The sequence below is a fragment of the Rana temporaria genome, chromosome 4, assembly GCF_905171775.1.
Source record: "Rana temporaria chromosome 4, aRanTem1.1, whole genome shotgun sequence".
NCBI classification, from domain to species: domain Eukaryota; kingdom Metazoa; phylum Chordata; class Amphibia; order Anura; family Ranidae; genus Rana; species Rana temporaria.
This window is the reverse complement of record NC_053492.1, coordinates 236,838,496-236,863,882: the sequence shown is the minus strand read 5'-3', so window position 1 is coordinate 236,863,882 and position 25,387 is coordinate 236,838,496. Positions and strand designations below refer to the sequence as shown.

The following is a 25,387-nucleotide window of genomic DNA, read 5'->3' as shown; positions in this document are numbered from 1 at the left end:
GGAAAGCTAGAAGAGGAGTGACAGGAAATGGTATTTTCAAACCTGGATTACTGTATTTTGGAGGTCAAAAGGAAAAACTAGGTAAGTGATATTTAAATGCTCTAGCTTACAGCAATCAATTGATCTAATAAAAAACGAACCTTTAGTGTTCCTTTAAGGACAAGGTGGCTTTGTCCTGTTCCGCCCTTTTTGCCACAGGTAGTATAGTCTTTTTCATTTGAATCAGGAGATTGTTTTTCTGTCTTTTTTCCCCAAGCCTAAATCGCCAGGGAACAAGGACCTTCACACAATGCATGTGGTACGAGCCATAATGGTGCAGTCAGATTTACGTTTTTTTTTTTTCTTCTGAAGTTCTAGGAAGGGTCAGCCGGCTACTAAGTTGACTATTCTACATTCAATTTGGCAGCTGATTACTCAGGCCTATAGTTGAAGGGCAAGAATCCACCATTTTGTAGGGGCTTCCTGGGTGATCCGTTAGGCCTCAGTGGAACACGTATTCAAGGTTTACCTGGTTATCTATTCACAGCTTTACAAATTCTTATAAGGTGGATGTAACTGCCGCAGAGGATGCTGCATTTTGGTTGCAGTGTCTTGTGGGATGTGGTGTAACTTTGGGCCATGCAGCGGTGGCTGTAATTCCCTCCCCTCTGTAGAAGTGCTTTGGGACATCACAAATGGTCACGATTAATTAAGCCTGCTCTGTGTCCTGTGATTTTAAAAAAAAATTGATTTTTGTCCTTACCTATAAAAATCTATTCCTTGGTGTACATCAGAGGACACACAAATTCCTCCTCATTATTTTTGGGTGTATTACTTGCTACAAAACTGAGGTTTCCCTAGGGAGTGTGGGGCTTTTATAGAGGAGGACTTCCTGTCAGATTGACAGTGTCTGTTCATATGAAGGTGGCTCATAACCTAGGCGGTCATGATTAATTAAGCCTGCTCTGTGTCCCTTGATGTACTCCAAGAAATGGACTTTACAGATCAGGACAAAAATCCTTTTTTTTTTTTTTTTTTTAAATTGTACATTGCTTTTAATACACCTTACAAGAGAAAGGTGGGATTGAAATTCAGATTTTTCAGCAGTAAAATTGCTCTAGCCCCAAGATCTTTTGCTTGAACTCCGATTTACTGTATGTACCTTTTTAATCATTTTGTAAGTGAATATTTGAACCCTTTATTTTTTTCAGCTCTGGTTGCTCAATGTTGACACTGTTTTGATAGAATCAACATCATCTGGAAGAAATAATTCATATTTTTTTTCTGGAAATGCATCCAGTGACTCTTCACAGTCCTTAGAAGTTCAGAATTGTGCAAGGCTACTATACATACCATGTATTGACAAAAGTCATCCAGAGTAAGTACATTTGTATTTAATTAATGTATGTGTAGTTGCTTCTTTTTTTCACTTTTTAATAAGTGCTGCATAGAGAACCTGTGTGACCTGGGCACTCCAAAGTGTATGTAAACCCATGGAAGACATATATTTTTGCTTTCCCTTTCTTTCTTGAATTAAAACTCTTTTAGAATTCCTAACTTAACTCTCCACCTCTACCAATATTTTACTTTATCATGCCAAGCTCTACTCCATTCTTTACACTCCAGTGAAGAGAAAATTGGAATTAGGGTAAATTGTTTGGTACTTCATCGGTTTACTTAAGCAATGTAAGTTTTTGCCATCAGCTCTGACAGAAACCCATTTTAATTTGGTGGAATAATGCTTTAATAAAAAAAAGTCTGCTTTTTATAGTAAACATCCAGGTTCCACACTATATGATATTCTGAAAATATTGGTTCCACCAAAGCTTTTTGGTGGGTAAAAGTACGTTTAGTCAAAAAAAGCTTGAAGATGCCAGAGGATACCCACTCACAAATGGTTCTGGTTTCAGCACAACTCGTCATTGGATTTGGATATGCCACTGGGAAAGATTTTATGGTACATTTAGGCTCGGTTCACACCTAAGCGAATAGAATGTGTGTTTCGCCTCATCCAATTCGCATAGCAGGAGAATGTGACTGGCTCTCTATGGAGCCAGTTCACATATCTCCGCAGCGGGTCCCGTGCGATGTGCAGGAAAAACTTGTGCCTTTTTTGGTGCGTTTCAGGTTCGATTTCAGCCCAAAATTTGGGCTGAAATCGGACTTGAAACGGTGAACCAGCACGCACCGGCCCTCTGCTGTGCGACGGATGGGGTGACGGTTTCAACCAAGCCTTAGTTGGCAGTGGTAGAAGTTATGATGTTACAGCATTTGGTTTAACGCATAGGGGTTGATTTACTAAAGTCAAATAGACCCTGCACTTTGTAAGAGCTTAGTGAATTTGGTGAATCTTAACTTTGTAAAGAATACCAATCAAATGCAAGAAAAAAAATATGACAATTTTTTGCATGCATAAGATTGGATGGTGGAAATCAGCAGAGCAGAGCTATTTACTAAGCACTGGGGACAATAAGTACAACTGCACTTGCAAAGTGCACAGTCTATTCGCCTTTTGTAAATCAACCCTTTACCTTTTGTAGCTTAGTGCATTCTGAACAATAAAATATTTCTAATGTGAATTTAAAACTTTTCTTTGTAAGAACCGTTGTGTATTCTTTGCACTAGTGAGCGAGTTGTTCATCATAAAGAAGTGATTTATGATAGCTGTTTTTTTGTAAGTGTAGTCTGATACCTTAAATCTAAACAAAGGTGATTTTAGTAATTACACATGCAGATAATCATTTTATGCTTACCACATCATTACTGTATACTTTTCTTTCGTTTTCTCTTTTTTGCTTGTATAGCTAATATTTTCAGATTTTCTACAAATGCGTTTTACTCTTCAATAATGAATCAAATCAAAACAAGCTCTGAATAACGGGCAGAAACTAGTTTTTGTTGTAATTGTGTGTTTTCTGCTTGCCTTTCTCGAAATTACCATTTGAATTGGTCTGTTCTCAATTCTATTTCTGCTATCAATTTTCAAGAGCTCTATTTCTAGTCAATGGCCATCAGTGTTGTCAAAGAAGTCTCCTTCTCCCTAAAAGTTTGAGCATTCTTAAAAAAAAAAAAAAAAGTGTATTTTTGAAATGGGTTTTATTTTTGTTTCTGAAGAATCTTTAATTTGACAACCCTCACAATGATTTATCACAATAGGCTGCTTAAAACTGCTTGGAATAATGAGCAACGTGAATTTCAATACTTCCTTAAGGCTAAACGAGTCAGCAGGAGCTCAAATTGCAAGGTAGACACTTTTATTTCAGCTCATATACAAGTGAAAATTTGTATGAGGCTACTTTAACGAGGCCAGTAGGGATTTGGGATTATTTATTTAAACCCTTAAGAAATGTAAACTGTTTTTGCTGTATGTTTAGCGGTGCAAGGAAGAGATTAGCACAAGATGCACCACACTGCTCGCAAGCAAAATTGACAAATGCAGGAAAAGTATCAAACAATAAAAATGTTTGTATTATTTGCAAGAGGTATATTCACGGTCTCTAGTATAATAGCCTTTTTAATGTTCAGAGATTTTCCATTAATAAAAGGGATATCTGTAGATAGCGTAAATGTTGGTATTTCCCAGCAGCACTTTAGATTGAGCACATTTCCCATATAAATCCCTCATGCGTAAGGTTTATTGTATTTTTTTAGTTTATCAGGCTTCATACTGCTGTTTAGAAATAAAATATTCAGTGAAATTGAACATTTTAAAGTTTCACAAAACTTTTCTGTATATAAAAAGCTTAGTGTTCTAAAAGCTTGAACATTCTAGTTTAATAGCGTGATGCTCAGCATAAAAAGTGTTGGTTTTTCTTGTTCATGTCATGTTCATTTGTTATATTTCTTGGTTAACTTTATTTTGGCTAAATTAATTTTTAAAAATCAATTTGGAAAAAAAAGTAAGTTTGATGTCTGGTTACTGAGTATATGATGGCAGGAGCCCTGCTTGATTGTCTTCGGCTTGTGGTTATAAATTGTTTACAGGCATATATGTGTGCTTTTAAATGCAAAAGGGAATATCTTAATCATACAGTACAGGATGCAGGCAAAGTATTTAACTCATCACTGCCTTGTAATGCTACAAATAGGGATGAGCTTTATGTTCGAGTTGAACATGAGTTTGACTCAAACATTGGCTTTGCGCCCGTTTGGCGAACAGCGAACAATTTGGGGTGGTCGTGGCAAATTCGAAAAGCCACGGAACACCGTTAAAAAGTCTATGGGAGATATCAAAAGTGCTAATTTTAAAGCTTAATTTGCAAGTTATTGTCAATAAAATTGTTTGGGGACCTGGGTCCTGCCCCAGGGGACATGTATCAATGCAAAGAAAAAGTTTTTGAAATTGAAGTTTTTTTCGGGAGCAGTAATTTTAATAATGCTTAAAGTGAAATATTCCTTTAAATTTCGTACGGGGGGGTGTATAGTATGCCTGTAAAGTAGCGCATGTTTCCCGTGTTTAGAACTGTCCCTGCACACAATTTAATTTCTCTTATCGTCCATGGACGGACACAGCTCCTTAAATCTTGACAAGTGGGTTATGTTCCCTGTTTACAGGAGAGGACTAGGCAGAAACATGTTAGATAATTAAGTACATGTTACTTTAACAGAGTTGAACAGCCCTGCCCAGGGGGCGGTCCCTCCAGACATAACCCTCCTCCCTGCAGTATGCAGCCTCAGTTTTGTTCTGCCTAGCAAAGGAGGACGTATGGCTTTCTTTGGGCCCAGCGCTCTGAGGAAAATTTGTATTTAATTTTTTCTTGAAAGAATCTTCTATCAACTGTCGGCTGAGAGACAGGCTGGATATATAGAGTCTTGTAGTCTACTCAGTCCAGCCAGCGTGCGTGAGCACACCTTTGCAAAAGAGGCTGGGTCTGCCACAACATACCCCATGATTCTTGGGGTGGCCGGTGAGCTTTGCTCCGAGGTCCACACATGACTGGGCTGTGTTGTCTCACTCACAGTGGACCGGGCCAACAGCGGTTGTAGGCAAGTCAGGAATGCGTCAGTGAGTCCTCACTTGGTACAGTCCCTCCCGCTTCGGTGGGTTGGTACGGCTGGTCATTCCTGGGGTTCGGGGGTCCTCCTATCCTCCCTTCCCTGCTTCTTTTCTCTCTGCTGCATTACATTACTGCTGTCGGGAGGGGGGGGGCACCTTACTGAGGGGACTGCAGTACGTCTGACCTGTGTTTCTTTTTACTGCTGGGGTCTTTTTCAAAGAGGAGTTTGGACAGTGTTTAGCCTCTTTGGACTTTCACTGTTCAAAATGCTGCGTTTTGCTGCCATTTTGCAGCGCTGTCGCCATTTTTTGGGTGGTTTTCAGCTACTATTGAAAATCCCATTGGCGGCCATTTTGTTGTAGCCGCACTATGGCGCAGATTACTATTTCGGTCGGCCATCTTGTGCTGGTCCATACGGCGCGCAGCACAGGTCTCCTCACAAATTGAGTCTACCTCACAGTTTACCTCACGGTTTTTCCTCCTCTCACACACGCTGTGTACTGAGGGTGGGCAGCGGTGCTGTGCAGTCTTCTCCTGTGATGGTGAGTCCCCTGGGACCCCCCGTTCAGCGCAGCAAGTGGGTGGGTTTTCAGTCTAGCCTGAATAGGGCCCTGGGATCTTTTGAAATGGAGTCGGTCTCTTCCCCAATCATGCCTGAGGTGGCAGCTGGTGCTCCTGCACCTGGGATTCCCACAGACACTTTGTCAGTAGTCCTGGAATCCTTTATTGCCAGGGTGGGAGCGGATGTGAGGGGGGTACAAAGCGCCCCCTCCCCCCGCTATCCCCTGGGGAATGATCTATATCAGACCAGGACCTTGCTGCGGCTCAGGTCCCCCGGTTCTGTTTTATATGGAGACGGTGCAGTAGTGGTTCACTCCCTCACCTGGCAGCAAGAGAATCTGGACTCCAACACAAACTGCCTGGAGATTGCATGCTCTCTCCCTATGTTTGCTTGGGTTTTCTCCAGTTAATCCGGTTTCCTCCCACACTCCTATGACATGTGTGTAGAGCACTTGTCAGTGCGCTGTATGAAACTCCCTTATGCTGTCTGTGCAGCAGAGGTTTCCTCTGAGGGCTCTGTCTTTTTTTGTGCTAATCAGACCGCTCTGTGAAAGCTTTTCCTTATTTTTCTTTGACTAGTTCATTTATAAGGAATGGGAAATGCCGTAGAATTATTTTTCGTTCCTCATCGCCTGGGGGTTTCCCCCTTTTGAGGAGAGTTTAAAAAGAAAAAAAAAACATTCTCAGGTTGTTGCTCTCCCTATAGAAGGGACCCCTTCCTTCAGGGACCTTACTGTAAGGAGGTCCGAGGCGCTGACCCGCTCCATGTTTACCGTGCTGGGGTATGCATTGCGATCTGTTGTGGCCGCAACCTTGGTGTCTCTGACACTTTTTGAATAGGCAAGGTTTTGCACAGACTGTGGAGGAGTACCAGCTCCCTCCCTAAATTATTAGACTGGCCGACCAGTTGGTCCAGGGCCTTCTATATATCTGTGATGCCACACAGGGCATCCTTGATGTCCAGAGCCTTGATGTTTCGGCGGTGGTTTTGCGCCGCCTGATTTGGCTGAATTGCTGGTCTGCTGACCTAGCATCCTAAAATGCCCTGGCTGATTTACCCTTTAGGGGTGGGAGTTTTTTTGGTACCTCGTTGGATGACATTATCAAGGATGTCACTGGGGGTGAGAGCACTCTCCTTCCTCAGTCCACCAGGGGAAAGGAACCATGCTGTGGGTCGGGTTCTTCAGTCCCCGCTCAGAAGCGGTATTTTTGCGTCAGGCAGGGCCCGTGGGTTGACCCTCCCAGGCAGACTAAAGGCTCAACTGGGGAACTGAAATGTTCCTGGGTGCATAAGCTGAACACGCCGGCACTCTATCCCGCCAATGTATGTAGCCTCCCCCTGCCTGTATTTTGGATGGGTGCACGACTTTACAGGTTCACAGCTCGGTGAACCTCCCTGCTCGCCGACCAGTGGGTCTGCGGGGTGGTCTCTTTGGAGTATTAGATAGAGTTCATTCCTATCCACCGAACAGATTTTTTTCCCTCGAGTCTTGCATCTCGTCGGTCTGTCCTGCAGGACTAGAGGTTTGAGGGATTCTATCCGAATCTGTTCTCGGTCCCAAAGATGGACGGGGTCCATCCGATTTTGGGCTTCAAGTCTACATTGAGGGTGTTGGCTTCATGCAATCGGTCATTTCTCTGTTTTGCATGCAAGTCCTGGGCCTGTTGTTGGCCTCCTTTGAGGCGGTACCATATGCCCAGTTCCACACTCGTGTTTTCTAGTGGGAGATACTGTCAAAGTGGTACAAATCTCTTTTGTTTCTGGATCATCTGTCTCTCTGAATTCGTGGCTGGGATCCCCGACTCTTTGGTCCGGAAAGTCGTTTCTTTCCGTTCAGTGGGCGGTGATTACGATGGTCGCCAGCCGCACTGGTTGAGGGGGGCGCCTGGCGGGTCCATTCGGCCCAGGATCACTGGACTCTAGTAGACTCCTGTCTACCGATTAATGTCCTAGTACTTTGGGCGATCAGGCTATGTCTCTCCTCGTGGTCGAGGAGGTTGAAGGGTCGCCCGATCTGGATTCAGCCAGACAACGCCACGGCCGTGGCTTCGGTCTAGCATCAGGTATACTGGCAGGTGGACTACCGGAGTCGCCAGATGCTGGACCAGGGCGACTGGTCTCTGTACTTGGAGGTGTTTTAGCTCCAGGAGGTGAGACTCACAGGGCATGGATTTCCTGGCCACTCTTCTCGACACAAGGTGTCGAGTTAGTGGCCAGGTCTAGTGATCCCTGTATGGACGAGTCAGACGCGTTGGTGGCCCTGTGGGGTCTGTATCGGCTACTTTATGTCTTTCCTCCATTGTAGTTGCTTCCTCAGCTGCTCCACAGAGTGGAGGCCGAGGGGATCCCGATGGTTCTAATCACTCCAGATTGGCCTCGGCGTCCTTGGTACACCGATCTCAGGTGCCTGGTGGCGGATCTACCCTGGTGGTTTCCAGGGCGGGAGGACCTTCTGTCTCAATGTCCCGTAATTCCTCCTGTGGTACAGTCGCTGGCTTGCATGACATGGCTGTTGGAAGCCAGACTTTAAGAGACCGGGGTCTGTCCGTCTCGGTCATCTCACTCTTGCTGAAAGCAAGGTAGTCTCCTTCCTGGAGGATTTACCATCGCACCTAGAAGACCTACGTCTTATTCTGAGAAGAGATGGGGTGACGTCCACGGACGTACTCGGTGTCCAGCGTCCTGCTGTTTTTACAGCTTGGAATGGATCTAAAAATTGCCTTAAGCATTGTTTGGGGGCAGATTTCAGACTTGGCTGTGTTTTTTGTCAGTGGCCTTTTGCGGCCCATTCCCTGGTGGGTACTTTTTGTACTAGGGGTTTGTCATATACTTCCCCCTCTTGGTTCACCTCTTCCCCCATGAGTTTGGACTCATGGTGCTCTCAGTTCTTCAGGAACCTTCCCTTTTGGAAACATCCAAGAGATTCTTCTCTCGACACTATCTCGGAAGGTGGCATTTTTAGTGGCCATTACTTCTGTCAGAAGGGTTTCTGAGTTGGCGGTCTTGCCTTGCAAGTTGCCATGTTTGATCCTCTATTAGGATTAGGTTTTGCAGGCGGCTGTTTACTGTTGCACCTCCTCTGAGGAGCTCTGCTTGTTTTGGGGTGAAGTTCAAATTGGTTTTACTGATACTGTTCCCACCCCTCGTTTTTGACACTGCTTGGGGACTTCCCACTTGTCAAGATTTAAGGAGCTGTCCCGTCCATGGATGATAAGAGAAAATAGGATTTTTTGTACTCACCGTAAAATCCTTTTCTCTGACGTCCATGGACGAACACAGGACCCACCCCTCCTTTTTAAGTTTGTACTGCTTGTTACGAACTGAGGCTGCATACTGCAGGGAGGAGGGTTATGTCTGGAGGGACTGCCCCCTGGGCGGGGCTGTTCAACTCTGTTAAAGTAACATGTATTTAATTATCTAACATGTTTCTGCCTAGTCCTCTCCTGTAAACAGGTAACATAACCCACTTGTCAAAATTTAAGGAGCTGTGTCCGTCCATGGACGTCAGAGAAAAGGATTTTACAGTGAGTACAAAAAATCCTATTTACTAAAGTAAAGTAAGTCATTTAAAACTTCTTGCGGCTATTCATGAATTGTCGGGTCCTGGCAATACAGATCAAAGTCATTGAAAAAACCTGCAGGGGTCCCCCCTCCCCCAATCCATTACTAGGCCCCTTTTTTTTTTTAAATGGCATAAATTCATACCAGACCCTTATCCGAGCACACAACCTGGCAGGCCGCAGGAAAAGAGGGGGGGCGAGAGCGCCTCCCCTCTGAACCGTACCAGGCCACATGCCCTCAACATGGGGAGGATGTCCCCATGTTGATGGGGACAAGGGTCTCATCCCCACAACCCTTGCCCGGTGGTTGTGGGGTCTGCGGGCAATGGGCTTGTTGATATCTGGAAGCCCCCTTTAACAAAGGGGAACTCCAGATCCCGTCCTCCATGTGAATTGGTAACAGGGTAGATTGCACCCCTACCATTTTACAAAAAAGTGTAAAAATTTGTAAAAAAAACACAGACACAACTGGACAAGACCTTTATTTAAAAATAAACCCCCATGATGCGCAAGAGGTGGCAGGGTCACCCGTCCATGTCATTGGGTAACACCCGGCTTCTACCCAATGATGTGGACGGGTGACACTGCCCCTCTTGCGTGTCATGGGGGTTTCCTTCCTCGCTGGAGAATGAGTGGAGACTGCAGTGTCGCTGGAGAATAGATCATCGTTGGACATCGAGAGACGGGATTGCATCGCTGGAATTTTTTTATTAATTTTTTTAAATAAAGGACTTTTCCAGCTGTGTCTGTTTTTTTTTTACAATTTTTTACACTTTCTTTGCGAAATGGTAGGGGTACAATGTACCCCATTGGCATTATTAAAATCACTGCTCGCGAAAAAACTATAGTTTTTTTGATACATGTCCCCTGGGGCAGGACCCAGGCCCCCCAAACACTTTTTTATGACAATAACTTGCATGTTAACCTTTAAAATTAGCAGTTTTGATTTTTCATGTTCGTGTCCCATAGACTTTAACGGTGTTCAAACTAATTTTTTGCCTGTTCACATGTTCTGGTGCGAACCGAACCGGGGGGGTGTTCGGCTCATCCCTAGCTACAAACAGAAGCAAAGCATTCAGATTGGTGCAACTTTGTTGAACATGGGAGACGTACCCGGACACCATGCTTTGGGGACGGCCTGTTATGTTACAGGCACTGGATCCTGCATAGTCAAACCTATGTGGAGCTTGGTGCCTGAAGACCCCTTTGGGGATCTGCCCACTGTGACAGGCAAAGTCTGGACTCTACAGTCCAGCTTTATAGACAGGCAAGATGCATCACCGTGTATGCTTCTGAGTGTTATTGTTAAATACCGGAGTGATATTTCAGTTGTATTGACTATGGTGTAAACTTTTCAAATTTAATGCTAAACATTTAACCACTTGGAGCTTAGTCTCAAGTGGATGACCGGGTGTGACATCACACCCCAAGTCATGCATTTTACTACAGTTCCACCTAGAGCATTTAGAATACTCAGGCGCTTCCTTCCACCCTTCTGCCATGAGGATTAACTACAGGATGGTTTACATCTCAATTGCTGTGTTCTCCTTCTGGACATGCTTACCCTATATTCTGCACCAATACTTTTTGAATGCCACACAGGAGAATACCATCACATTTAGCTGTGATGGATACCAAGCAAAACAGAGCCATTACACAACACTCAACCTTAGGCCCCTTTCACATTGAGGAGTTTTTCAGACGGTAAAGCGCTAAAAATAGCGCTGCTATCCCGCCTGAAAAACTCCTGCCCAGCTACCTCAATGTGAAAGCCGAAGGGCTTTCACACTGAGGCGATGCGCTGGCGGGAGACAAAAAAATCTCCTGTCAGCAGCATCTTTGGAGCGGTGAGAGGAGCGGCATGTATACCGCTCCTTCACCGCTCCTTCCCATTGAAAACAATGGGAACCGCGGCAATACCGCCCGCAATGCGCCTCTATAGAGGCGCATTGCGGGCGATATTAACTCTTTATCGGCCGCTAGCGGGGGTTAATACCGCACCGCTAGCGGCTGATACCCGCGGCAATTCCGGCGGTATAGCGCCGCTATTTTTAGCGGCGTTATACCGCCACCGCAGCTCCCGCCCCAGTCTGAAAGGGGCCTTAGAGTGACAATGTGGCCTTTGCACCCAAGCAGGAGTCTGCTCCAACACTAATCTCTGCATTTGATTTTACCTCTATTCAGGCACGCAAGTGCCTATTTGACAAAAGTAGAATTTAATGTATCTGTCTTAACAACTTGGAAAAACAATGGTCTTAATACAGCCATCTTTGCCCAGGGCTCAAAAAAACCACGTCTCTTCTCCTTTCTCCCTGTGTCTGATCCTGATATGTAGTGAGGGGGCACTCTCCCTCTCAACAGTGGGGAAACATCTGTTAGTTTTCCAGGTTGCTTTCTTCTCTCAAAGCAACCAAAAATTGACCAAGGACAGCCAGATTTACATAATGCCCTGAACATTCTCTTGTCCCAGAGAACAGTTGTGCCAGTACCTCCACTAAACAGGTTCAATGAGTTATATTCAAACCTATTTATGGTAACAAAGCCAAGAAGGGATGTTCAATGTATTCAGGATTTAAAAGCCCTCAACAAATATTTACAGATGCCAGAATTTTGACACAATGGCAATACATGGGATTGGTAGACATCCAGCTACCTATCCTTTATCCACCTCATTAATGCTTTCTATGCTTCGCAGTGGCGGACAATAACTTCCAGTTTTCCGCTCTGCCCTTTGGCCTATCCTCAGCTGATCCTAGCACCTCCTCTTGCCCTTCCGAGAACTCAGGGGATCCAGCCTACAGCAACGTTCACACATCCGTTTTTACGGTCTTGTTTACATTAGCGCAGTTTACACAACATTTTTTCAGATCCAGCCTACAGGTTACCTAGATGACCTTCTCCTGAAGGTCTCTTCTTTCATCCAGATGTCAGCTAGGACAATTCAGATACTTCAGACCTTCCATTTGGTAATTAATTTTAAAAAAATCTTTGCCTGGAATACTTTGCTCTAGCCCTGGACACATTCCAAGCAATGTTTTTCCTTTCAGAAAATAATCCAAGAGACCTCTAGCCCACAGGGGTCAAACTGGTGGCTCTCCAGCTGTTGTGGAACTACAAGTCCCATGAGACATTTGCAAGGCTAACAGTTAACTACTTCCCACCCGGCCACTGTACATATACGGCCTATGGCCGGGTGGGTGCTTCCTCCTTCTAAATGGACGTTCAGGAACGTCCCTCAGGAGGAGGGGAATCGCGCGCAATCCCGATGCGCTCGTGTCACCCGGACACGACGCATCTCCGATTGGCAGGAGGGCTCTGTGATTGGCCCTTCTGATCACATGATGGCTGTGTCCAATCACAGCCGTCATGTGATGTAAATAAAGAGCCGGTTGCTAGGCAATCGGCTCTCCTCACACAGAAGTTGTCAGTGAGGAGAGCAGATCGCTGCAGCCGGCCGGTGATCAGTGAGTATGAGCTGTGTTTTACAGCTTTTTACACACTGATCACCGGCCCTATGTCCCCACACAATGTTAACACACAAGTCCCCAAAATAGTGTCCCCAAACAGTAAAAACACCTGTCCCCCACATATGTAACAGTAAAATCACATGTCCCAATGATCATCTGCACACATATGTCCGTGATCACCTGCACACATCTGTACATGATCATCTGCGTCCGTGATCGCACAAACCAATTATTATACACTTAAAGCGGATGTGCCACTAAAAAAAAATATTAAAAGCCAGCAGCTACAAATACTGCAGCTGCTGACTTTTAATATTAGGACACTTACCTGTCCTGGAGTCCAGCGGCGTCCGCAGCAGAGGACGAGCGATCGCTCGTCACCCTGCTGCTCCCCCCTCCATCCACGGTGAGGGAACCAGGAAGTGAAGCGCTCCGGCTTCACTGCCCGGTTCCCTACGGCGCATGCGCGAGTCGTGCTGCGCCCGCCGATTGTCTCCCGCTGTGTGCTGGGAGCCGAGGGTTCCCAGCACACAACGGGGGACAGACGGGATGTCAGAAAAAACCCGTCTTTTGCCCGTGACGTGTGGCCGGAAGTGGGTACAAATACCTGTCTTTAGACAGGTATCTGCACCCCCCTCCCCCTGAAAGGTGTCAAATGTGACAGCGGAGGGGGGGAGGGTGCCGATCAGCGTGACTTCACTTTAGGGTGGAGATCCGCTTAAACTGGAATTTTACCAAAAACATGTAGCAAAATACATTTTTCTACAAATTTCCACACTTTTTCCGCTTATATCGCACAAAATAAACGGAGTCGCAAATAAATACCACCAAAAGAACGCTCTATTTGTGTGAACAAAATGATAAAAATTTCATTTGGGTAAAGCGTTGCATGATCGCGCAATTGTCATTGAAAGTATGAGAGAACTGAAAGCTGAAAATTGATTGGGGAAGGAAGGGAGCGAAAGTGCCCAGTATTGATGTGGTAAAAGCATGACTCCCACAGGCAGAGGCATGATGTTACTTGCAGTTCAGCTGGAGGGCCGCCATTTTGACACCCCTGCATCTAGCCCTAGCCTTAGATGCCTTGAAAATTCCCTGGTCTCAGTTCAGACTTAGTCATGGCCGAAATTGTTGGCACCCCAGAAATTTTTCAAGAGAATCCAGTATTTCTCACAGAAAAGTACAGGCAAGTAAAAATGTCTCTAATTTAATTACAGTTGCATGTATGTATGGGGATGTACTGTATTGAGAATATGAAAACCTACAGTTTTAAGCAGTGCATTTGATTTTTTTTTTGAGGATTCATAAGCTGCCTTGAAATTCAGTTGCTGGCTGCAACCAGATTATTTCTATATTAGAGGGAAGTCAGCATCACTGAGCAATATCCCCTAAATATCTAACAGAGAACTTTGGAAGTAATGTTAGCTCAACACCTGCAGCAGTTTTTGATGGATTGTGTTAATAACCACAAAGTAAGAGCAACGCAACCTTTTGTGCCAGAACATGCCTGTTCATCGCTAGCCAGTGCAATAATAAAACATAAAAAGTTAGCTCTTTTTTCCACCACCCACTCAGTTGCTATGTGAATAATTTTGTTCAACTTTTAATAACCAGTAATATTGGTTCACTGCTGGGAGTTTTTCAAATGTATTTCCTGCTGGGGAATTGCACCACTAATTTTTCCTTGGCATGCAACCATGTTAATGAGGAGTTACAGTAGATAGCGGGCATTCTTTTGAGCCATTTGTGTTCTACATAATTCTTGCAGATAGAAATTAAAGAAGAGAATTACACGTAAGTAGGTGAAATGTAGAGAATTGTAAGGCCCTGTGAGGAAAACTTGTTATGCTAAATTTGTTCAAGCTTGATGTGGTTTGTAAAAGCTGCACACGTACAGTGACTCCTGAATGCTCACATTTTCACTACATACATCTCCACTATTCAGTGCAGGCCAGGTGATTCCCTAGCTACCTGCAGAGAAGCATAGAACACCACCAGCTATAACACAAATCGACATGCACAGCACACACAGCAGTCAGACAGTCTCAGCGTGTTAGTGGACACCACTGGGGTACTCACCAGGGCAGCAGCTCAGCACAGGTTCAGGCCTCTCAGAGAATGCTGCCACAGCAGATCAGGTAGGATGTGAGAAGCACTGTAGGCCTCAAGATGGCAGTGGGCCTCGAGTATATTGAGCCAGCCTCAGCCAGATTACTGCTGCAGGGCCGCTGTTCTGACCAGCTGGTTTCCACCATCGATATGGTTCCTTCCAGGCGCAATCCGAGCAGGAACAGCTGTTCGTTAGCTGTAGACGCGCTTGCTTCTGATGGCTGATTATACACTCTATAGTACACACCGCTCTACACAGCAAGGGGCGGATGTGGTATTGACCAGTGATTTTTTGATTGGTTATCCATGCCGCTCTTTACAGCAAGGGGCGGATGTGATACTGAGCAGTCCTTTTTTGGGGGATGTTTTTTCTCAATAAAATAGACGTCTCACATCCGCCCCTTGCTGTATAGAGCGCCGTGGATAACCAATCAAAGTACTGCTCAATTTCACATCCGCCCCTTGCTGTGTAGAGCGGCATGTATAAGCAGGCATCGGGAGCGAGCTTGTCTAAGCTGACAATCAGCTGTTGAGTCTCTGAGATTTCCGTGGCCTCCTACTGCGCCTGCGCAGTCAAGGCAGGAACCATATCGATGGAGGAACCAGCTCGACAAGACACCGGCTGGCCGGGCACAGAAATAATGACTGGATCTGAAGCAGGGGATGCCAGGGATTAGGTAGGGCAGATGTGCAGGCTCACCAGGCTGTTCAGCAGCAAGGGTGGCGAAGGATTAGAGTAGGATGATCAGAGCCGCGAGTATATGGAGCCAGCCTTGGTCGGATTACTGCAGCATGGCCGGCTGGCCGGGCACAGAAATAATGACTGGATCTGATGCAGGGGATGCCAGGGATTAGGTAGGGCAGATGTACAGGCTCACCAGGCTGTTCAGCAGCAAGGATGGCAAAGGATTAGAGTAGGATGATCGGAGCTCCTTGCAAATGCTTCCTCCTTGGCTTACATCTGGCCACGCCCCCACATCGGACAATTTTGACACATTTTTGGGACCATTGTCATTTTCACAGCGAAAAGTGCTATAAAAATGCACTGATTACTGTGAATATGACAATTGCAGTTTAGGAGTTAACCACTAGGGGGTGCTGAAGGGGTTAAGTGTGACCTCATATGTGTTTCTAACTGTAGGGGGGCGGTGTATGTGTGTGTGTGTATATATATATATATATATATATATATATATATATATATATATATATATATATATATATATATATATATATATATATTGGGGTTCTAAGTAATTTTCTAGCAAAAAAAATGCTGATTTGTACATGTGTGAGAGAGCTGTCAGTATTTGCCCGGTCTGGGGGTGGTTAACCGAACCTCCTAGCAAGCATGCACCCTATGCTGGGCTTTCTTACTGGATGCTTTGAAAACACATCATCATAAATCATAAGTACAGTTTATTCTTTAAGAAAAATGTCTTCTGCATTTTGTAGAAAACATTTTTAATAACACAATATTATCTAAATAATAACTTCCTTAAATCAGGGCTCGACAAATCCCGGTCGCCATGGCGACTAGAAATAGGGTCCTGGCGACTTGAATTGGAAGGGGGGCAAAAAAAAATAAATTTTTTTTTTTTTTTGTGAGCTGGGGCCTGTGACGGTATCGGTATGATATCCCCGTCAACGTTCCCTTCTTCCCATAACGAAAATCACCCCAATATTCCACGAGGAGGGATATCCCTGGAATCGCCCAGAAAGCCACACATGAGACCAGCTTACTGCTTGAACAACACAGAGTTTAATGTTATAACACACAGCTTATATGTCATTTCCAAAACTGTTACAATGACAAATCTCCGCCCCCCTCACACTGGGGCTTCCATACAGATGAGTAGGTAGACACGACGGGGCCGATGCTGAAACACATTTTCTTTAGACAATGACATCAATGACGCTGAGCACTAGCTGTACTGAATACATCAACCAGACCGCTCGACCCCGCATATAGAGAGATAATTACCACAATGAAGCAATCAGAATAATTAACACAAGCCACTTAAACCCAGCTCTCCTTCACACAACACAATAGATCAATTAACCTTTAGAAATAGTGAGGGGACATTAGCACATCAATAACCTGGCTAGCAGGGAGCAGTAAACTGAGACATATAGGCAAATGTATCACAATGGCCCCCCTTTTGCTCCCTGCTCCGGCAAACCCGGTTGGACCTTTCCTGGTCCAGTAGGGTTGACGGGTTCAGAGCTATTAGTCAGAGGTTAACTCCGTTTGGCATGACTGACCTCCCTTGGCAACTGCTTCAGACTCAGGTATGTCACCGGGTCGTCAGATCACACGCCGGTCAGTCCCCAAGTCTTTGTGCGATCTGCAAAGTCACCAGAAGTCAGTGTGAAGACAGCGAATGGGTCTGTGCGCCGCCGTCTAGGTGTCCCGCTATGGGAGGGGGCAGGTTATGGCTCTGAAGTGACAATCCCAGGAGATTCATAAAAAGAAAAAGTTATATTTGTTGAAATGCTGTAGCACTGGTGCTCAGAGTCCGGGGGAGGGGAATCCGAGCCCCATAAGGTCAGCCACCCCCTGCTCCCTCCGCAGCCGCCGGTTCTCCTCTTGGAGCTTCTCCAGCTCCATCTCCAGTTCATGCTGCTGTGACCTCAGGTGGTTGTTCTCCTCCTCCATGCGGCTTATGCACTCCTCCAGCTCTATGTACTCACGGATCAGCTTCTGCTTGCTCATGTCCTGCAGGCTCTCCACGTGGTCCTTCATCATCAGGAACTGGGTGGTGGTGTAAGGGGCCACCGGTGGGCCCTTGGCGAACATCTCGGCACGCATCTGGGACGCCCGCTGCGACTCCCTCTCCTCCAGTCGCTTCTTCTCCTCCCAGGTCAGCTTGTTATACGGCTTCCAGGACCTCTTCTTCTTGAAGGGTGGCCGGCGGTGCCTCTTTCTGCCCAGCTCCCTCCAGGGCCCCTCCGGCTCAGAGCTGTCGCCCATGACCAGCTGACAATGGTGTTCCCTGTTGTCCGTAATTACAGATTGTACCATGAGGGCTTCGTAAGGGGTGCCCAATGGTTCTTCCTGACCCAGCTCCTTTGGATCCCAAGCCGAGTCTACACAATGGGCTGCTGCTGGTGGGCGGTACCCAGGTTGAGACCAATTTGACCTGGTGTTGTCATTCATGGGGCAATTCTGCTTGAAGTGACCCAGCTGTTTGCACCGGAAGCAGCGTTGTTCGTTGCCCTCCTGGCGATGATAGCGAGGGCTAGATGTCACCGGTCTGTTAGGAGGTTGGTATCTAGCGGTTGGTGGGTGTGAGGGCACCGTTTGTGGTGGAGGTTGTTCCTGTGGTGTGACCTGGTTCGTCTTGCGAGTATCTGCATATTCATCCGCCAACTTCGCGGCCTCTGGTAGAGTCATGGGCCTGCGATCTCTCACCCAATCTTTGACGTCCGTCTGGATGTGATTGTAAAATTGCTCCAGGAGCATTAGTTGCAAAATGTCCTCTGCGGTGGTGGCCTGGCTGCTGTTAGCCCAGTTAGAGGCCGACCGGGACAATTGGCATGCCCATTCCGCATAAGAGTCTTTCGTGGTTTTGCGTGAGTCCCTGAACTTCTGTCGGTGGGACTCTGGGGTTACTGCATAACGAGCCAGGAGCACTTCTTTAACCCGGGCGTAGCTATGAATATCCTGATCTGGCACAGTCCGGAAAGCATCAGAAGCTTTGCCTGACAGTTTGCCTGACAATATTGCAACCCAGTCTCCTCTAGCTATTCGGTGCAGGTTACATTGTCGCTCAAAATCCGCCAGGAAGTTATCAATCTCACAGTCCTTTTCATCAAAAGCTTTAAAAGCGCTAAACGGAATCTTCCTTGTGTCTGCTGTGCTGTACTCACTGTTTGGAGAATGTGCGGCTGCTTGTTGGACTGCTGCCAGTTTTAACTGTAGTTCTGCGTCCCTTATTTGTTTATCCTTCTGTAGTTCTGCGTCTCTTATTTGTTTATCCTCCTGTAGTTCTGCGTCTCTTATTTGTTTATCCTTCTGTAGCTCCGCGTCTCTTATTTCTTTAGCCTCCTTCGCTAACAGGTCCATCACTTTCAGCACCACATCTGGCGTTGGGTTCGGGCCGAACCATGCTAGCTTCTCTCTCATTAGCTTGTTGGCTGGCGATTCCTCCTCCTGAATCACTGGTGTCTCCATCTCTTGTACTGCTGGCGTTGCTGCAATCCCGTCCTCCTGGTCTAGCTCCATTGATTCTGCTATGATGACCCGCTTGGTTTTGTTGCTAGCAATCCTTCCACGAACTTCCAGTAGTTCTTCCAGTGTCTGCTTGGAATCCGGGTGTAAAGGGAATAGAAGGGAAGATCCCGCTGCTACCAACCAATTGTGACGGTATCGGTATGATATCCCCGTCAACGTTCCCTTCTTCCCATAACGAAAATCACCCCAATATTCCACGAGGAGGGATATCCCTGGAATCGCCCAGAAAGCCACACATGAGACCAGCTTACTGCTTGAACAACACAGAGTTTAATGTTATAACACACAGCTTATATGTCATTTCCAAAACTGTTACAATGACAAATCTCCGCCCCCCTCACACTGGGGCTTCCATACAGATGAGTAGGTAGACACGACGGGGCCGATGCTGAAACACATTTTCTTTAGACAATGACATCAATGACGCTGAGCACTAGCTGTACTGAATACATCAACCAGACCGCTCGACCCCGCATATAGAGAGATAATTACCACAATGAAGCAATCAGAATAATTAACACAAGCCACTTAAACCCAGCTCTCCTTCACACAACACAATAGATCAATTAACCTTTAGAAATAGTGAGGGGACATTAGCACATCAATAACCTGGCTAGCAGGGAGCAGTAAACTGAGACATATAGGCAAATGTATCACAGGGCCATCTGGTGGTGAGCCGTTGGTATTACAAGTTATTACCACCAGATGTGATCTGGCGCCATCTGGTGGTGGCCGTTGGTATTACAAGCTAAGCATTACAAGTTAAACAGCAATTCTAATGTAATTTTTCACTATTTTCACTGCCATATTCTTCCCTCTAATTAGAACCCCCAAACATTATATATATTTTTTATCCTAACACCCTAGAGAATAAAATGGTGATCGTTGCAATACTTTCTGTCACGCCGTATTTGCGCAGCGGTCTTACAAGCGCACTTTTTTTGTGAAAAAATTACACTTTTTTTAATTAAAAAATAAAACAGTAAAGTTATCCCCATTTTTTTTTTTATATTATGAAAGATAATGTTACGCCGAGTAAATTCATACCCAACATGTCACGCTTCAAAATTGCGTCCGCTCGTGGAATGCCGACAAACTTTTACCCTTTAAAATCTTCATAGGCGACGTTTAAAAAAAATCTACAGGTTGCATGTTTTGAGTTAGAGGAAGTCTATGGCTAGAATTATTGCTCGCGCTCTACCAATCGCGGCGATACCTCACGTGTGGTTTGAACACCGTTTACATATGCGGGCGCTGCTCACGTATGTGTTCGCTTCTGCGCGCAAGCTCGTCGGGACGGGGTGCGTTTTCTGGCTCCTAACTTTTTTACCTGGCTCCTAGATTCCAAGCAAATTTGTCAACCCCTGCCTTAAATGCATTATATAGTATATGATCTGAATTGGAGTATTTTTTTTTTGTGACAAAACTTGTTCTTAGGCCTATGAAAACCTCCATTTGTACCTCCTGAGTATTGGAATTAAAACCACCAATGAAAGAACCCTAGATTGTTTTGAAAGGCAAATTCCTGATATTGCCTCATGCTTTAAAATATTTTTTCATAATATGCAATGATTCTAAAATTGCTGTTTAAGTCAACCAAACCAACCATGTCAGCAGTTGAGGGTTGGTTCACACTATGCGGCCCCAAGAAGGGGTCCTGTGCGTCCCTGTTCACCGTTTCGGGTCCGATTTCACCCCAAATTTTGGGCTGAATTCGGCCCTGACACAAACCAAAAGATGCACAGGGCTCCTGTGCAAATTTGCACCAGAGCCGCAGTGGAGATATGTGAATCGGCTCCATAGAGAGCCGGTAAAAATCTCCTGCTTTTGCAATTTGCAATAGTGTGAATCCAGTCTTTTGTCAAAAATGTTGTTTCTCTTATCGTCCATGGACGGAAACAGCTCCTTAAATCTTGACAAGTGGGTTATGTTCCCTGTTTACAGGAGAGGACTAGGCAGAAACATGTTAGATAATTAAATACATGTTACATTAACAGTGTTGCTCAGGGGGCGGTCCCTCCAGACATAACCCTCCTCACTGCAGCATGCAGCCTCGGTTTTGTTCTGCCTAGCAAAGGAGATGGACGTATGGCTCCCTTTGGGCCCAGCGCCCTGAGGGGAAATTTGTATTTTTATTTTACTTTTTCTTGAAGTCCCATTCTCCTCCCCTCGCTGTCCGGGGGGGGGGGACTTTCCTGAGGGGGTGTTTTTGTCTTTTTGTACTGCGTATTTTCCTGTAAGGGGTTTTCACTGTAGGAAGGAGGCTTACATTGCGGTCGGCCATTTTCCTGTGGCCGCGTTCTGAACGCTTTGCGGCCATCTTGGTGCAGTCCTGACCCCTAGTGCTGTATACTACGGCGCACACAGGTCCCTTCAGACGCCGCACTGTTCTTTTCCTCTCCAGATGCCGTGTGCTGAGATCGGTCGGCAGCGATGGGCAGTTCCCCTCCTGAGGTGAGTCCCCTGGGTAGCGCAGCAAGTGGGTAAGATGCCTGAAGAGGGCCCTAGGAGCTTCAGTTTAGCTATAAGGACAGGTGCTGCATGCACCTACATGTTATACACATTATGTAAATGTTCTTAATCTATGGAGTCAGTATCTGGGTCCTTCCCCAACATGCTGGTGATGGCAGCAGGTGTTAGCACCTGGGATTCCCACAGAGGCTTTATTGTTGGTCCTGGACACTTTTGTTCCAGGGTGGGGGTGGACTGCGGACGGGCGGGGGTTATAAGAGGGCCCCCCCCCCCCCCCGTTATCCCCTGGGGAATGCTCTGTTATGGAGCTACGGACCAGATACCTGGGTCGGTGCAGGATAAGGCGTTATGGGTGCGCTTCTCACTGCTGTACGGGACTCTACTCGGCTGGATAGTGCAGCTCGGTTACCGCCGAGGGCTCCGTCTTTTTTGGTTCACAATTCAGACCGTTCTGTGTAGGTTTTTTCCTTCTGTGCCCTTCTTTGATAATTTTTTAGATGCGGAATGAGAAAAGCCGCTGAGGGCTTTTGTAGTCCCTCACCGCCGGGCAGTTCAGTGCCCCTTTGAGAAGAGCCCTTTCAAGAGGTGGGCTTCTTCTCCGGTGGTGGACCCTCCGGGTGTCATGTATAGGTGACCATTCTCCCTATTGCGGGAGGCCCCGCTTGTATGAATCTGACTGATAGCAGATCCGAAGTATTGACCCTTTCCATGTTTACCATGCTGGGGTCTGACTTGCGGCCTATTGTGGCCGCTACTCTGGGGTCGCATTTTGCACCAGACAGTGGAGGAGCACCGACTCTCCCCCGAAGTTATTAGGCTAGCGGACCAGCCGGTCCAGGCCTCATATAGGTCTATGATGCTTCATTGAATGCTGTGCCCTTGTTATCCAGGGCTTCTGTTTCAGAATGGTTTTATGCACACGGTGGTGTAGTGGTTAACTCCATTACTTGGCAGCAAGAGAGTCATTGATTCGAATCGGACACTGACACCAATCTGCCTGGAACTTGCATTGTCGCTCCCTGCATCTGCGTGGGTTTCCTCCGGGTACTCCGGTTTCCTCCAAGGGCATATGTGCATACATAATATACATACACATTATGGGCCAGATTCTCATACATTTACGTTGCTCCTGGGCAGCGTAACGTATGTGATTTACGTTACGCTGCCGCAGGTTGACAGGTTTACATTCTGATTCTCAGAACACTTACCTGCAAACTTGCGGCGGTGTTTCGTTAAATCGCTCGGCGCAAGCCCGCCCAATTCAAATGGGGCGGGCACCATTTAAATTAGGCGCGCTCCCGCGCCGAGCGTACTGCGCATGCTCCGTCGGGTAAATTACCCGACGTGCATTGCGCTAAATGACGTTGCCCCGACGTCATTTGCTTAGACTTTTACGTAAATGGCGTCTAGCGTATGTTCGGGAATCTCGCGTACTTACCTCATTTGCATAGACGACGGGGAAAACGACGATGCGACACCTAGCGGCGGGAAAAAAAATTGCTTTTAAGATCTGACAGCGTATGAGCCTTACGCCTGTCAGATCTAATGGGTATCTATGCGTAACTGATTCTAAGAATCAGTCGCATAGATACCCGGGGCCAGATGAGGAGTTACGACGGCGCAAATGGTGTTGCGCCGTCGTAACGCCTTTGAGAATCTGGCCCTAAGTGTGTGTATTATTTATGGGCAACCCTCCCAGGCCGTCAAAGGCCCAGCTGGGGGTCTAATCCGTCCCTGGGTGCGTAAGCCGATCACGCTGGCACCCAAATCCTGCCAATGTATGTAGCCTTCCCTCCCTGTCTCTAGGTGGGGGGCGGCTTGCAGGTTCACAATTCGGTGAAACCTCCCTGCTCTCCAACCAGTGGGTCTGCGAGGTGGTCTCTTCGGAGTACTAGATAGGGTTTCCTCCTATCCATAGGACAAAGTTCTTTTCTCGTGTCTTCCTCTCCCAGCCCGTAGGTCTGCCTTGGGCAGTGTGGGATTTGCTAAGCTGCGGGGTAATTTTACCTTTCCTGCAGGACGAGAGGTTTTGGTGTTTTCTATGGGCCTCAGGCCCTGAATTCCTTTGTGAAACTTTGGGTAGTTCCGCATGGAATCCATTCGTTTGATGGTAGCTGCGCTCCATCCGGGGGACGTCCTGGCATCCTCGGAGATCAAGGAAGGCATACATGCATGTCCTGTTTTGCGCATGTCACAGTGTTCTTTCTGTGCTTCATGGTGAGAGAGGGTCTGTCAGCTTGTGGCCCTCCCTGTTGATCTGGCGTCAGCACCATGGGTTTTCATCTAGGAGCTCGCACTTATCCTAACTTTGTTGGGACAGCGATGCTTTGCCTTGTTGGCTACTTGGACGACTTTCTTCTGAGAGCAGCTTCTGTCTCAGACCTAGTGGATGTGTTATTCGCATTCAGACCCTCCGAAGATTCGGGTGGGTGTAAAACATTTGGGCCAGAAGGTGTAGCTTAGGGGCAGCTAGCCCGCCTTCCATGTGTGCGACCCAGGGTTCAAATCCTGGGCATGCTAGGTTCCGACTTAGTGTTGGCGTGTCTAGGGTTGATCCAGACTCCTCGGTGGCGAAGGTCCTTCTTCCCCTGGAGAAATTGCAGACGCTTCAGTCTGCGGGAAGGTATTGGCATCACGCAATCGGTCTTCTCTCCGGGCACCTGCTGGTCCAGGGATAGTGGGTAGCCTCCTTCGAGGCGGTACTGTATGCCCAGTTCCACACTCAGGTTTTCCGGGGGAAATACTGTCCAGGTGGTAAAAATCGCTTGTCTCTGAAATAATCAGAAATCATCAGATTCCGGTGCGCCGCTTGTCTCTGAGTTGGTGACAGAGATCTCGGACTCTTCGGTCCGGGAAGTTGTTTCTTCCTTCCAGTGGTTTACGATGGATGCCAGCCTCAAGGGTTGTGGAGGCACCTGGGGGGTCCAGTCGGCTCTGAGTCGCTGAACTTGCGTGGATCTGTGGCCACACCTCCCTGAATGTGCCCGCTCTCATCTGGTCTCGGTAGTTTCCCAGGGTCGGGCCTGGGTGGGAGACCGCCCGGGTCTACCAGGTGCTGTGGACCCAGTCTACCGTTCATTGTCCTACTGTTTCAGGCTATGCTTCTCCTCATGGTCAAGGAGGTTGCAAGGTCATCCGATCTGGTTTCAGCCGGACAACGCCACTCCCGTGGCTTCGGTCTACCTTCAGCAGGCAGACTACTGGAGTTGCCAGATGCTGGACCAGGGCGACTGTTTTTTGTGCTTGGGGTGTTTCGGCTCCCTTGCAGGTAGGTAAGCCTCACAGGGCATGGATCTCCTGGCCGCTCGTCTACACCGCAAGGGTGTCAAAGTTAGTGGCCAGGTTTAGTGATCTGGTAGAGATGCGTCAGTCGCGCTGGTGGCCCTGTTGGGTCTGTATCGGCAATTTATTGCCATTCCGCCATTGTACTTGCTTCATCGGCTGCTCCACATAGTGGAGACTTAGGAGATCCCGATGATTCTAATCCCTCCAGCTTGGCCTCAGCGTCCTTGGTGCGCCGATCTCGGGGCGCCTGGTAGGGGAGGTACCCTGACGGTTGCCAGGGCGGGAGGTACCTCTGTCTCGAGGTCCCATACTTCCTCCTGTTGTACACTCACTGACTTGCTCAACATGGCTATTGAAAGCCAGACTTTAGGAGACCGGGGTCTGTCCGACTCGGTCAACTCAACAATGCTGAGGGCACGGTAGTCGTCTTCCGGAGGATCTACCGTTGCAACTGGCAGGCTTACATCTCTTGGTGCTAAGAGATGGAGTGACGTCCACGGACGTACTCGGTGTCCAGGGTCCTGCTGTTTTTACAGCTTGGAGTGGATCAAAAATAGCTTAAAGCACCGTTTGGGGGCAGATTTCAGCCTTGGCTGTGTTCTTTCAGTGGCCTTTTTGCGGGCCGTTCCCTGGTGGGTCCCTTGATTGTGAGGGGGTTTGCCATATACTTCCCCTCTTGGCCCATCTCTCCCCCCATGAGTTTTCACTCTGGCGCTCTC

General features: G+C 47.0%; 1 protein-coding gene across 2 annotated transcripts in view; it reads left to right on the top strand.

Annotated features, from left to right (window-relative positions):
- The window catches only part of UBE3D (ubiquitin protein ligase E3D), a 297,731-nt gene that overhangs the window by 150,674 nt on the left and 121,670 nt on the right, over window positions 1-25,387 (top strand). For both annotated transcript variants that reach the window (XM_040350019.1, XM_040350017.1), the window contains exon 8: window positions 1,191-1,357. In XM_040350019.1, the coding sequence (XP_040205953.1) occupies window positions 1,191-1,357 (167 nt within the window). The remainder of the gene's footprint in view (window positions 1-1,190; window positions 1,358-25,387) is intronic.